The 15,467-nt window shown below is 49.2% G+C and overlaps 1 protein-coding gene across 1 annotated transcript in view; it reads right to left on the reverse strand.

Moving 5' to 3' along the window:
* MYO18B (myosin XVIIIB) overlaps positions 1-15,467 on the reverse strand; it is a 242,549-nt gene that overhangs the window by 69,744 nt on the left and 157,338 nt on the right. Inside the window, exons 35-38 of the mRNA XM_088800962.1 lie at positions 6,360-6,473; positions 4,791-4,907; positions 3,011-3,094; positions 1,863-2,000 (exon numbers count right to left, since the gene is read on the reverse strand). Coding sequence (XP_088657088.1) covers positions 1,863-2,000; positions 3,011-3,094; positions 4,791-4,907; positions 6,360-6,473 — 453 coding nt within the window. The remainder of the gene's footprint in view (positions 1-1,862; positions 2,001-3,010; positions 3,095-4,790; positions 4,908-6,359; positions 6,474-15,467) is intronic.

The raw sequence follows: 15,467 nt of genomic DNA on the forward strand, positions 1-15,467 counted from the left end.
CAGGGGGAACAAGCCTCTCCAACATGGGTTTTGGGTTTCCCAATTTGTAAAACGAGGAGGTTTGAGCATTTAATCTCCCATGAGCCTCAGCTGTAATATTTTATGTCATGTTTCCTTTTCGGGGGGGGAAAAAATCCACAAAGATACAATGAAACAATAGAGAAAAGAACTGTGGGCATCACCAGTGCCACAGAAAACAAACCCAAGGGCTGTTCTCCAGAATTCATTAGTTGTCCAACAAGCCTGAAACCAAATGATTCTGATGGGCAAATACATGAGTGTTGACATAAAACGGAGCCCACATGAATATTTCAGGCCCTGCTAAGGACTCTGAGCCCCTTTCCAGATCAGAGACTAAATAATGGCCTAAAAGAAAAACTTGCCTATTCAGTTCTCCTTCGCTGTTCAGAAAGAGTTTAGCAACAGTTTCAAAGGGCAGCAGGAGGAGGATAAGAAGAGTAGTTCTCAAACTGTGTCCCTGAGGCACCCCATCCCAAGGACCTGGGATCCTATTAAATTCAGATCATGAGGGCAGAGGGAGAAAAGTGAATTCAGAGCGAGAATCTGCCATTTAAAGTTATTCTACCATAGTTGTCTGTTCTTCTAGGCTACCATTTGACTGTGCTGCAATCAAGTAAAAAAAAAAAAAAAAAAGATACATGATATAGCCCACAATTATTTATTTAGTTATTTAAAATACAGTAGATGAAAGTTTCAAGGTGATCTGCAAAGACAGTTATTCCTTGAGGAATCCCTGGAGCAATTCTGAGAACTAGTGAGGGTCAAGGCAAAAAAATGTTTCTTTGTTCTTCATCCCGAGCAGCCAAGTGGCCAAGAGGGGACTGGGAGGGAAGGTTTCAGAATGAGGAGTGCAGCCTCTCCTTGCTCAGACACACAGTCTTCCTGTGGGTAGGTCAGATGGCTGCCAAGAAATTAGGGCCTGGGACCAGGAAGAAGTGAAGGTCAAGTGTCAATCTACTTCTGTCACGGACACTCCCTGGCTTTACCTTGAATAGGTCATTGACCTCTCTGGGGTCACCGTCTCATTCTATCCTACCAGCCCTGTGGGGCTGTGATAAATGTCAAGTGGAGCAGGTGATATGGAAGGATGTCCCCCATAAATGTCACATGTCATTAGCCCACAGAGTTCAACGTGAATGTAATCACTGAACCTGTGATTATATTCAAGGCTTACCTGTCCTTTAAGGTCCAGCATCAATGCCACCTCCTCCCGGAAGCCTCCCTCATTCCCCGACCTCAGTCCTGCAAACCTCACAGCCCTCTCTTCATATGATGGGTATTTATGTACATATCCACATCTCCAACCAAGCTCTACGCTTCTGGAAAACAGAACCTGTTTTATACATCTGTCTTCCGTGCACCGAGAACAGCCTAGCACACACTATGGGGCAAAGTAAATTTCTCCTCAGAATGACTGCCGGGCACACACGTGGATGAGTGGGTGGATGAAGACGGGTAGAATTAAAGCAATGGATAAAAAGATGGGCAGACAGGAGGCCAAGGTGTGAGAAACCAAAAAAGAACAGAGGAAGAGAAGAAAGAATGAGAGAAGAACAAATGGAAGGGGGGTGATGGATGGACCAATGATGGTATATGGACTTGAATAGAGATATATGGAGGTGGACAGGTTGAATGGATAGGTAGTTTGTGGGACAGTGTGAATGAAGAAAGAAGAAAGGAGGGAAGGAGGGAGAGAAGAAACTTATATGGGAGATGGAAGAGTAATATATATCCAGGTAATAATGAAACATGAGTGGCTAGGTGGATGGTGGAAGGATGGACAGTCATTACACAAAAGGTCTCACTTTTCCAGGCCTGAGCAATAGTTATACATCAAGTACCTCAAATCTCTTAATCTGCACTTTCTGGAACTCCGTTCTGTTCTCCAGGTCACAGATGATCGCCTCCTGCCTGCTGACAATGGCTCGATCCACGGTGGACTGCTCCAGGTACTGAATACGCATCTGAGCCACCTGCAGCTGGGGGCAAACCCAAGAGGTCCATTGGCCACCTGTCGACCCTGAGTCCTAGAATGGAGACACACACAGGACGCAGCCCCAGGCCCGTTCGCACCGCCTCCTTCTTGGCTCAGGTGCTGTATGTCGGATGCACAAGCAAGAACTGTTGCTTCCAATCTGAGGACCCTGGGGCTCAGCCCCTGGGTGTCGGGTGCTGCGAGGTGACGTTTCCTGGGCCTTCTGCCTCCCAAACGGGACTTTCAGTCAGTGCTTCTATTTCCTTTCTGTGCTCTGCTAAGGGAGCAAAGCTAGTTTGTCAGCATCAAAGCCTACAAATGAAGCAGGTTTGGGAGCCAAGCATGTATATCAGAGTTTGAAACCTGGCTCCATCCCTTTGCAGCTGGATGAGCCTGGACAAGTCAGTTCCCTTCCTTGAGGCTCATTTCTTCACTTGTTGTGTGTGAGGAAGATGATTAGTGCCTAGTACGTCATGAGCACCCAGCCAGTGGCCACTGCTGCTGCTATTTTGTTGTGCTTGTTGTGACTCAGTGCCCATGGACAGTTGTTTGAAACGCAGTCCCTCTAAGTAGGCACCTGGGACAGTTCTAGAAGAGCTCGGAGAATTTCATGGATAACAGCAACCCACTAGCTAATGAGGGAAATTCAGGGATGTTTGGAGAAACCGTGCCTGCAAAGGAAGATTTGACAAAGGGCGACGATCCTGTCTTGCACAGTCCATCCCGTTTCCTTAGAACCATTTCTCAGAGGGAGAAAGTCCTGCCCTGAATGAATTTCAGCTTTGGATGCTGAACAGCACAGGGGTAGGGGGTGGTGTGTGTGTGTGTGTATGTGTGTAAGTGTGTGTGTGTGTGTGTATGTGTCGGCTGGGATTGTTCTCAATTCATTTGGCACGAGAATGAAGTTGAGTGAATGAGTGAATGAATGAATGACAGTTTCCAGGATCCAAAGGGTGAGGTCCTGGAGGGAACCCTTCCCTGCCTCCCCACAATATGGCAGCTCTGAGCACATACTTGTTCCTGAAGCTTCTGCTTCTCCTTCTTGACTTCCTCCAGCTGCAGCTGCAATTCTTGGATCTGACCAATGTCAGTCGCAGACTGATGAGACAAAAAAAAAAAAAAAGTCACCTCGAGACCACAGGCTTTGCTGGGAGACTGCCCCTGGCGGTCTTCCCCCACCCACACATGTCTGTATTTCTCAGAGCCTCTATGACAGTAGCTGGTTCCAAAAGGGTACCTTGCACACCCTCCCCAACATTTCGGCATTTGCTGAGTCACTTCCATTATATAAGCCCAGAGCTTTGGTCAACTGTCCAGCACTTTATTAAATACACTTGGGCGCCCAGACAGAAATGGGCTGAACTCAGCATTAGAACCAGATTCTGAGGGAAGAGAACTATGCTGAGTGTCAGGTAACAAGGATTCCAGAACTGGATACTGGCTTTGGCAGCCCCAGAACCTCTCAGTTATCAGATGCGATCAGTTATGCAGAGCAGAAATCTGCCAGTGGCCCTCATCACATCCCTCAGCTCCATCCCCAAAGCCTCTACTTCTCCCCTCCTGCTACTGTGCCTCCTAATTGTCTTCTGGGGTTCATCCACGTGCCCCCATCTCCACTTCACCTCCCCGGTCCAAGCCGCCGTACTCTCTCCCCTGGACTGCAGCTTTCATTGATTCGAGAGCTATCTACGGAGAGCCTACTCCATGACAGGCATTTGTCTAGTCTCTGGGACACAGCCTGGGACAAGACAGGAGAATCCTGTCATTGTAGAGCTGACAGTCTGAGGTGGCATCCTGGCTGCTCCTCTCCTGCTCTGGCCCCTCACCAGCTTGCCAGTCATTCCCATCACACATAAAATGAAATCCAAACACATCAGCCAACAAGACCCTGATCTGGCCCTCCTGTGCCAGCTTCACCAAGCTCATCTTGTGCCACTTTCCCCTCACCGGCCTCCTTCCATCCTCGCTGGTGCACCTTTCTAGGCCCTTTTTGTACGCCGTTCCCTCATTATTCCACTCCAATCTCACTAACTCCTCTCCTTGTTCAGATCTCCATCCAAGGGCCACCTCCTCAGGGAAGCCTTCCCTGACTTCCAACCTAGGTCAGGATTGGAAGAACCATGTTCATTTTCTTTCTGGACTCTTAGCTCAGCTTGCAAGTCTTCCCTCCGTTCTGGGTGACAATGTGATAAAGTTTGTCCAGCCTACTAAGCTGTGAGCTACATGAAAACAGGAATGGGATACACTTTAACTCAACAAAGTACCCTTGTGATTTCGCATAGTGCCTAATGCATCATGGGTGCTCAGTAAACACCAATAAGTGAGTGATTGGGCTGACAGACAGGTGGAAGGATGGATGGATGGATGGATGGATGGATGGATGGATGGATGGATGGGTGGATGGGTGGATGGGTGGATGGATGGATAGGCAGGTAGAAGGTCGATAAAAGAGTAGATAGGTGAATGGGTGGATTGATCAGCAGATGGATGGTGGACGGATGAATATTTCAATGGGTAGATGGATAGATATGTGGGTGGGTGGACGGGTGGACAGATGTATGAATACATCAACATCCCTCTTGGTGGAGACGTCCTCCAGAAATGCACACACCATCTGACGGTGACATCCTCCTCCCTTAGGGCCCCATGAACCTTCACAATTCCCATGTATCTTTGGGGCATGGATCCCTCCAAGGTCCTCAGACCAGGGAGTGGCCCAACCACATCGCCTTCACAATATGCCCCACCTACCTGGCCCAAGGCCATCAGGCTTCTCCCCACGTCAGGCTATTACCTGAGCAATGAGGTCCTTGTGCTTCTGTATGAGGTCATTCAGATCGTCCTGGTCCTCATCGATGTGCTTCAGGAGGTCGGCTCTCTCGAACTGCAGTCGGTACAGCTGCTCATCCACCTGGCAGGAGGCAGTGCAATGGCTGGGGGGAGGTTGAAGGGTGGCTGGGAGGGCGACAGCACAGGGCTGATGAAGAGCCAAGGTGGGCTTGCCTGTGGGTGTAGCCGGTGAGGGACCATCTACCTGGAAGGGTGGCCGTGGGTGTGCCAGTGCCTGCTGTGGTTATGGCCGCTCAGTGTATGTTTGTCCTGGCCGTGCATGTGACTGTGGGTGAAGCCTGTGTGGGTGTGAATGGATACACGTCTGCATAAGCCCACCTGGGAATCGACGTACATACATTTTAAAAGTGCATGGTACATACGTATGAGTGCAAACCCCTGTAATCGCCCTGAGAAGGGACTCTGTTCTGTTCACAGGCACATCCCCAGCACAGGGCCTGCAAATATCAGGAGCTCAATAAATACGTATTGGATAGATGGATAAACTTAGATGTGCATTTTACCGATGAGGACATTTATTTTGTATATCTGTTTGGTGATTTTGTATCTGAGTGTATACATTCATCTCTGCATGCTGTGTGTGTATCTGACTGTCTATGTTTGTGGGCAAGTTCCTCTTAATCTAGTGCAAATCAAATTTGGAATAAAAGGGCCAGTAGGAATCTTGAGACAAGCTTTTGCCTATAACTCTCTAGCTATACTTACTTTAAGATTTTATGCATCAAGTATACATTTAAATCAACCCTGTACACCCTAGACAGGGGATTTAGAGACCTACACCCAATTTTCACCAACATGATAGATCCATAATATATGTTCATTTGTCCCCGTGCAGTGGCGAGCACACAGTAGGTCCACAGTAGATGCCTGGGTCCCTTATAGTACTTAGCTAAGTGGGCTCATGAGGGTTGCCCTTGTCTCCACTTATAAGAATGGACACGCAGGAGCCCAACAATAATGAGCAAGTCCCCTCCTGTGGTGGTGAGTGCACAGTAGGACTCCAACAGTTGCCTAAGAACCACTTACAGTGGTGAGCATGCTCTGGGTGCACAAGAGAAAGCTGAGTTCCCACTCAGGGTGCTGAGCAAATAATGGGCTCATATCGGAATCACCCCACAGTCCTGAATACACATTAGGTCCACAACAGGATTCTTTGCCTACTTTTCCAGGGCGAACACACGGTTGACCCTCATATATGCCCTTATACTTTTAAAATACTCAGCTCATAATAGGATCCTGCACTCTCAGAGTGTTGAGCACCCGGAAGCTCTACCATGGATGTCTGTCCCTCCAAGGTAGCACCCAGTAGGTCCACAATAAGTGCCCTTGTCCTTTTTATAGTGCTGGGTAATCAGTAGACCTCCAATGGATGTGTGTGTCTCCAAGGTGGCACCCAGTAGGGCCACAACAAGTGCCCTTGTCCCTCTTATAGTGCCGAGCACACAGTAGGCCCACATTAGCGCAGAGGCCTGTGCTGGCCCAGGTCCCCACAGCTTCAGAAAAGGACAGATACCAGGCTCTTGCTCCGGGTCATGTTCTCCAGTTCGCTATGCATGCTCTCCAGGTCTGCAGTCAGCGCCTTCTGGGTCTTCAAGGCGTCCTCACATTTGGCTTCACTCTGCTCCAGCTGGACCAGGCCAGACGGGGAGGAGAAAAGAGAAGAGGCTTCAGGACGCTGCCTCCTTGAATGCCCTTCCCCTCCAGCCCAGCGCAGTCCCCACACAGGTTGTAGAATCATTTACAGGAACCCTCACGTCTTCACAACTTTTTATCACCACAACAGGGGGAACCAAATGTTTACATGTGAGGCAGCCTGTTCTGAGCCCACCCGAAATTGAACAGGCACCGCCCCATGGAATAAGGCCAAGCCACCCCCCTGCAACGCCAGGAGCTAGTTGCCAGTTCCATTCAGCAAATATTTGCTGACGCCCATTGAGTTCCAGGCACGGGGCATGGAAGGAACAGTTGACTGGGCCCCTGCCCTCCCAGGAGGAAGAGGGGTAGGGACGGGTCATGCCAACTACTCTGAGGAGTACAGGAAAGACGAGGAAGGCTTAGGGGTCAGGGAAGTCTTCCTGGAGGAGGCATTCGGAGATGTTTCTCAACCAGAGTTGTGAACCCCCTTTTAAATGGTATGCAAAATATTTCGCATATATCTTCCTAGGTTCACAACATTCACTAGATTCTCAAAGATTAAGAGCCACCTACTTAAGCAAAGTTTCTCTTTCTCACTCTTCTTTCTCATCCTTCCACCCATTTGCACACAGTAAGTCTGCTATCCTCGCGAGAAGACACCATTACCTACATGGCCCCAGAAGACAGTCCTCATTGGAGAAAACCTTATCTGTGCATAAACCCTAAGTCCATCCTGAGACTGGCAGTTTCCCCTTGATTTCTGAACCCTAGAATGTCTGAGCAGAAAATAATCTTAGAAATCACCTAAGGGAACCATTTGAGGCTCAGAGAGGGGCGGTGCCTTGCCCAAAGTCACACAGCTGCAAGAAGCAAAGACATCGTTTGTACTGTCCAGACCAACATACATCCTCAACTGCCAGTCCATGGTACCTTCAAAACAGTTAATGATATTACGGTTGGTGCTCACAGACAGGAGAGGGAAAAAAAGCCAGCTAGAGTCCTAGCGAATTGATGTGCAGCCCCTGATCCCTGAGGCCACTAAGTAGGTGAAGGGGCCCCACTGACCTATAAAAAGAAAACAACAGAGCCAAGGTGAGGCTGCTCAGAGAACAACTGGATAAGGTAGGGGGCTCTGTAGGTAGAGCCCTCCTGGGATGTTTTCGTCTCCTTCCAAACTGGGCAGAGAATGTCTTCCTCAGAATGTCCAGGAGCTCAGCCCCAAGTGAGGAGGTGGGGAGAGAGGAGGCAGCCATTCATTGGAATATCAACTCTCAAGTACAGCATTAATGATTCTACTTACATTTTCTCTTTTAATCCTCATCTTGGATCGGTGAGGTACATACTGCTAACATCCCCATTTTACAGAGGAGAAAATCGAGACCCTAGCCTACTCCCACCGCTTCCTCACACTAGCACCTCCACGCCCAGCCCTACCTTACTGCCAGCCCTGCACAATCCACAACCCACAAAAGCCCTGTTTTCAAGATCCCGAGGACAATGCTTTCCTGCAGTTGGGCTCGGAGCAGGGCCTGTCTTGCTGAAGGAGGAGTTGAGCGCCCATTTCCCTCAGTGATTACAAGGGATTGAGACACACTGAGAAATAGGATGTGAAGCAAGGGGAGGTCATTGGCATTGTTAGAGCATCCCTGACAGAGGACATGAAAAGGCAGGCACCGTCTCATCTCCCTGCAGGTGACTCCAGGGCGCCTGGGAAGGCCGGGGGGTGGGATGGAGAGCTCCGTCACCACTCCACAAGCAGGTGGAGCTAAAGCAGCCCTGGATTCATGCAGAAGTCAGAGGCTTCACTAAGGAGAGGCATTGAAGCTCAGACCTAAAAGATACAAAGGCGACAGACAGCCATGGGCAGATTTAGGAGGAAGGAAGAGCGCCCTGGGTGGAGGCAGTAGCAAGTGCAAAGGCCCTGAGGCAAAAAAAAAAAAAAAAAAAAAAAAAAAAAGAACAAATTTGGTGGGGAGGAAGAGAAAGCTAGCCAGTGTGGCTGACAGCTGGACAGAGAAGGAGAGGAGGAGGTGATGCTTATGAGCTGGGATGCAAAGCTTAGGTTTATTTTCAGTCTGCAGGGAAACCATTGATGGTTTCTAAGGAGGAGGTTGGCATGGTCTCCCTCTGTCTGCCGTGGGGAGGATGGGCTTTACTGGACAAGACTGCAAATAGGGTAGCCAGTGAGGATGCTGCTGTGCTCTTCCAGGAAATCGGGGTGGGGGGTGGGGCTAGGGGGTGCAGGTGCTCCAATCAGAGTGGAAGTGGAGGGGGGAAAATGGAAGGCTCTCCACGGTGGGGGGTGTAAAGAACAAAAGGTCTGGGCAGGCAGCAGCAGATGGGCCATCATGGGAGATGATGTCAGCTAACTAATCATGGAAGAGAGAGGCATCACGCAGGGCCCGGCTGCCAGGCCAAGTTGCTCGGCCCAGGGCCAGGAGGCAAGTGAGAGCCATGGTAAGAAGCTCAACAGGGCAGAGGCAAATAGGATGACAGCGGTTCCCATCTGCTCCGCCCCTCTTTCGGCTGAGGGCTTCGTCTGTGTGATGCCGCTGGTCCTTGGAGCCACGGGAGAGAAAAAAGGCTCTATTTTCACCCCCATTTTACAGACAGTGCATGGTGTGTGATCCAGAAATGCTCCTTCCTTTCCCCAGTCTCCCTGGAGCAAGCAGGGAGAGGGACACTTTATCCCCAGGCAGAGATGAACGCAGCGCGAGCTCGCAGTCAATGGTGTTGACTGTTGGCCGTCTTCTTAGCTCCTACTGGGTTAGAGAGGCTTATCTCGGCCCTGATGGTTTGGGCATTAATGACCCCGTCTGCTACTGTTACTTGGGGACCATTTCCGGTGCACTGTACTTTATCTGCTCGGCTTCCTAACAGACCCAGCACACACCTAGGAGACAGTTGCCACCATTAGGACTGATTGATATAGGAGGAAACTGAGGGACACAGAGCAGAAGTGACTTGTCCATAGTCACACAGCTCGTCAGTAGGTGAGCCTGGCTGATCAAACTCCAGAGCCCAACCTCTGAATCGCTGGGCCCTGCTGCCCCTCTCTGGAAAGTCTGACCACACAGGGAGGATGGATTAAAATACAGACAGAACTCAGTGGCGTTGAAACGAGCTCAGTGGCGTGGTGCTATAATGGAAGCCACTCAGGCAGCGTCACCACGGCCTGAGCCAGGCTGGGGCCTGTAGAATGAGAGGCAGCTACAGCAGAGAGAACTGATAAAACTTGGAGTTTGCACTGATGTGGTGGCACCAAGGAAACACATCGTTACGGGAACCTTCTGGAGATGAAGGAGCTCATCCCAAAGGGAAGAGGAAGGAACCAACACTTAATGCCACTTGTCAAGTGCCAGATGCTACCACGCGTGGAGGTCAAAGCTGGGACACTGGAGCCAGACCTGGCGGCTCTGCCTCTCCTAGCCAGTCATTTAACCTGGCAGTGCCTCACTTTCCTCCTCTGTAAAATGGGGAGAGTTACATCATAGGACCTCTGCAGGATAAATGAGTGAAACCATGACAATGTTTAGTACAGTGCCTGGCACTGAGAAAACGCTAAAGACCTAAGGGTGGTTGTTGCTATTGTTCACCCCTTTCATCCTCTTAACAGCCTGAGAGTGGAATTTTCAACCCCATTTTAGAGGTAAGGAGAATGGAGAGAAGCCAAGCTGTGAAGGTCACACCACCAGCATGAGGCACTTGCAATCTTAAGGCGGATTTTCGGCTTTCTGGTAGACTGGGCTGTGGGGATGGAGGGTGTCCTCCCCAAAGGCACACAAGTCACGCAGGCCCAGATTTTCACAGGATCTAGATGGGCACGACCAGGAATTCCCCAGCCCCAGAGCTCCACCAGGTAGGCTCCAGGCTGCTGCTGACAAGCCTTCTTAATGCCGAGCTTTAAATTGTTCAATTTATTACACTTTAGGGAGCAGGAAGAAATACAGGGCCATCTCAGGCTGATTTTCCATTATGGATGACCTGGCGTAAGAATAACTCACTGCACATTATTTCCATATTGAGGGTGTTTGACTGACGTTTTTATGAAGTCACGTGGCAAGTCACGTAGGGGCCAACATCAGATGCTTCAGCAGTGCGAGCCTACCCAACCACTGCTTTGAAAATGCCTTCCCAGGAGGGGCTCAAGGTGGAGCAGAGAGCAGAGGACAGCTGGTTGACAAGTGACTCCTCAGGAAAGGTTACTGGGCTCTATTCTCCATCTCTGGCAGCCAGGGTAGCAATGAGGATCCCAGGTGGTAGCTGTCACCTCACACCTTCAAGTCACCATCATATTTCCTTGGACTCATCAGTTATGAGTGTGACACTGAGTAGATTCTTAGCCTTCCTGAGCTTTTATTTTTCCCCATTCACAAAGTGGGGGAAATAGTTCACATGCATTAAGCAGATCTGCTAAGTACAGTTGTGTTAGTTGTGCACTGCACAAGCCTAGGGAATGCCGTGCACATAGGTTATCTTAGGTTTATATGGGACCTCCATGGCATGGGATAGAGAGGGTTAGGGTAAGCTAAAGGCCTCCATGATTTCCATTCCACTCCAGACCTAGTGTATGACTAGACCCACAATAGGCCCTCAGTGAGACAACTGATTTGATTTTCTTATATGTTCCTGTTTTATTTTCTCTTCCAAATCTTATTTCTTGCAAAATCAATACAATAATGCCACAGGTATATGGGCACAAAACAACGAAACACCCTTAATCGCCAGAAAATTCCACCCCACCCCCATCCCCACACACATTCAGTCATTCTATTATTTGCTAATTAAGGCAGCCACCCTTCCCCAGCATTTGCTCATATTTTGAAATTCAGGCATCCAAGGACGCCATCATTTCCTTCCCGGGCCCTTGGGTTAGGAGCCCTCTAATAGATGGGCACGCACCTATTCCCAGGCCTCCCAAACTGCGGCTATAGATGGGAACGTACTTCTGACCTTGAACATTCATTAAATGTTTCTAAACTTTGGCGTGGCGATATTTGGTGAGGTCACGCCTCTTCAGTGATTGTGAGAGGACAGTGAAGGTCCCTGAAGCCAGGGGCAGGATGAGATGAGTACCATGTAGGATCAAAGCGCTGTATAAGCCTGGGCGAGGGGCATGCACATGGGTTATGAGGTTGAGCGCTGACTCTGGACCAGGCAATGCTCTGAACACTTTCCATCAAAGGATGGGGGTGGGTTTAGGGGTGGGGGTGCGTTCTCCCAATATGACCTCTCATCTACCATGAAGTGGGACATTTGACATCCCACAGCGTTGTGTGGTGGTTAAGAGCAGAGCCAGTGGTAAGACAGAAGTGGGTTCGAGTCCCAACTCCTCTATTTATGAACCTGTGACCTTGAGTAGGTTATTTAGCCTCTCTGAGCTTTGGTTTTTTCCACTCCCAAAATGGGGGGAATAATGGCTCACGTTCATTGAGCAGGACTGCTGAGTACAGTTACATCAGTTGCACACTGCACAAGCCTAGGGGAGGCTACACACATAGGTTGTGAAGATGAGCCCTTACTCTCCCAGGCCCTGCTCTGAACACTTTTCATGTGTGAACTCATTTAACTTTTACAACAATGCGCTGAGGTAAGGTTGATAACCATTCCTATTGTTACAGTTTGGGAAACTGAGGAGTAAAGAGGTCAAGTGACCTACTAAAGGTCACACAAGTCCTAAGTGGCAGAGCTGGCATATGAACCCAGGCAGTCTGACCACCAAGTTCCCCTCTGAGCCACTATGTGGCACTCTTTCTGTCACAGTTGTGCATGGCCCATATGCTCTGTGGGAGAAATCTGACGATGTGATCACACAGCATCTACTCTCCTTTCTTTCGATAACAGTATCCCATCTTCCCTGCAGAAAAAGCCCATCCTCCAAATGTCCACCGGGTCTGATGGGGCTGACACTCCCCCTTCAAGCCCAGAGACAATGCACTTGACTCAGCCTAGCCAATCAGAGCACCGCTTGCTGTTAGCTACAGTGGTTGGTTGTGGGGTAACAGCATGGCTGACACCAAGATTTTTGCTGGGATTAAAAACAAGGTGGGCTCTTTCTGATGCAGGAGGTCAGCTTGGAGCATCTGGAGGCCCACTCCCCATCAAGAAGGAAGAGACTGCCTAAGAATGCAAGGTGACATCAAAGTTGCTGAGGCAAGAGAAACGTTCTTGATGACATGGTGGGAGCACCTAGATCCAGCCAAGCCTGAAGGCAATTTAGCCTCAGACCTTTCCAGATATCTTGGCCAAAAACTTCCTTTTTTTCTTCTCAAGCCAGTCTGAGCTGGGTTCTTGTCACCTGGAACCCAGCTACAGTATGAGTGACTAAGTTAGAAGCGAGAACACACACACAGTGTCAGCCACAGAGTAAACACTCAAGACCACGAGTGATAGTGTTTCTTAACGTTATTCTGGCAAAACTTGGATCAAAGTAGCTGCATCCGAAGCCCTGTGATCCAATAGTAATCATTTACTGTTTGCCTATTCTGTGTCTGGATCATGCCCCATATTAAACATATTCCCTTTTCCCAGTTGTTCAGTCGTGAGGGGAAGGGGAGGGAACGAGATTCCCACATTGACTGTATCAAGCGCTGTGCACGCCACTTGATATTCATTATCACAACAGCCCTGCAAAGGAGGAATCAGCCCTCATCATGTTACAAATGAGGAAACTGCAGCCTGGGCAGGGGAAGTGACCTGCTCAAGGTCAGATTCAAGTCAATGAGACTCCAAATTATTTCTGGGCCACCACACAGCGCCCTCTGCACGCAAGTCTTTCTCTATTTCTGAGTTCATCTCAGGCTTTCTCTCCCCAACACCCACGTCCTTTCATTCAGTATGAGGGCAATTGAAAGTCCCATCACATATACAGCAACTACAAGCCGATGAATAGCGTTACTTTCTTATGTGAAGCCATCTGCCTGCTTTAAATACCTGGGCACAATGTTTACTTTGGACTTATTAAGCCACTAGATGAGTTGGCTAGACATATGGAATGAGGCGAGGAGAGGAAACACTGATATCTCAGTGGACTGGTTAGACCCTGGAATCTGAGTCTGGTTGAACAACTCAGAGGATTTAAAAATATTGCATCCCAAACGCCACGGGAAAGCGTTCTAAGAAACGGTGTCTTTGGTGGGCTAATCTCAACACGTTGTAGGCCTTGACATACCATCAGGGCACTCAGAAGAATTAACCTCCAACAGTGAGGCTTTCCCCAGAGGGAACTGCCAACGTCTCAAACTATAGACAGCCCTGATAGCAAACAAATTTATTAAATGCAAACCTATTAAAAATGTCAGGCCAGGTCCAACCCTGGTCTGTCTGCCTCAGAAGTTTGATGACAGTGACCCCGAGGGGAAATTTCCTAAGACCATATGGTGGTTACTCTGTGTGTCCTTGATCTCAAACTCTTTGGGCATATGTTAAACATTCCACAATTTTCCTGACAGTGTGCAAGAGGGCCATCATGTATTGATGTATTGAAATGCTTTCTGAGTATCTGTTGTCTCCATCCTCTTCAGAGGAATAATCGTTATTAGTAGAGGAATAATCTTAACGACTGTCTATTAATGCTTAGTATGTATATGTTAATGTTTAAACTGTAACAACTCTAGGAAGTATGTATTTTGTATAGATGAGGAAACTGAAGATCAGAGAGGTTGGTTAACTTGCCAAGGTCACACAGCTAATAAATTCAGAATGGGGCCAGGACCTGAACTGAAATCACTCTTAAATCCACAGCTTTTTCTTGGAAGCCCTGAGACATGTACTTACCATCTTTCGAGTAAAGCGAGACTCCTTTTACTTGTTTCACGTCTTTCTTTCAGGGTTTCAGAGTCCTCCCTAATTTCGTATTATAGGATCAAAGGACTGCTCAGGTCCTGCCTGATTGAACAGACTTAAAAAATTACCTTCCTGACTTGACTTCTCCTCTGGTGATGATAGCTTTGGATCACACTGATGCTCTCCAGAGAGAGAAAGAAAAACCCCCAAACTTAGACAAGCAGGATAAAATAGTCAAAAAGGCTCTCCCTGCCCCATCCCATTTCTGTCCCCCTCTTTTATTCTATTCCAGAACCCCCTTGCTCCAGCACCCCATTCTTCCCCCTAAATAGCACAGGATCCGTGTGCTTCCCTGTCTGTTTGCCCGCTAGATGGTGGGCTCCGGGAGGCCCCCTGGATCTTGCTCAGCTTTCACACCACAAGGTAGACTCCACACACGTGCACTGGGGCAGCGAGGCCAAGAAGTCAGCTCAGCGGGTCACTAACGCGCCCAGTCAGTGGGCAGCCTGGGTCTGCAGCCTGAGCCGCCCACCACCCTATGCTGCCCGCTTGAGCCCTGAACACCCCCTGAGGAATCCCCTAGTGCCCGGTTGCTCCCTGGCTCCGACCCAGCACGGGTCTCTGACCCAGACACTGGCGGTGTTCAGAGCTGGCTAAGGACAGGGACAGTGTGTGCAGGCCACTCCCCTGCGGGAGGAGATCACCTGGCTAGGGAGCATGACCGCCGGCTTGTTCAGCAAACCCCGGGTCCCTGAGCAGATCCCTTTCTTCAAATCTGGAAGGAGGTCACTTTGGGATAAACGAGGGAAGTCCCACCAAGTCCCAACCAGGGAATGATCAAGGCATAGGACATTCTAATCAGGTTTCCCTGTAATCGGGGGGCTCCTTTTGTAAAAATAAATAAATAGATAAGCAAGTGTGTGCTCTTGAAAAGCACCAGGAGCGTGCTGGTGCTTTCTTACCTTACAAAAGAAAGCCCTGAAGCCCCCACTTGACACTCATTGCACTCTAGGGGGCTGCATCGAGAGGCCTGGCCTGACCCCCAAGGAAGATGGTCCCACCCTCCTGCAATTCTCCCACAATTCTCCCACAATTCTCACTTAACCAGAACAATGCTACTCATATTCTATTTGTGAACAAAAAAGGGGCTGCGTAATAAAACTGACAAGCTCGGGGGTGGGGGTGGGGGGGCACATGGCAG

Source organism: Rhinolophus sinicus, chromosome 9 (assembly GCF_057876585.1).
Source record: "Rhinolophus sinicus isolate RSI-liver-muscle chromosome 9, RSI-T2T, whole genome shotgun sequence".
Classification (NCBI taxonomy): domain Eukaryota; kingdom Metazoa; phylum Chordata; class Mammalia; order Chiroptera; family Rhinolophidae; genus Rhinolophus; species Rhinolophus sinicus.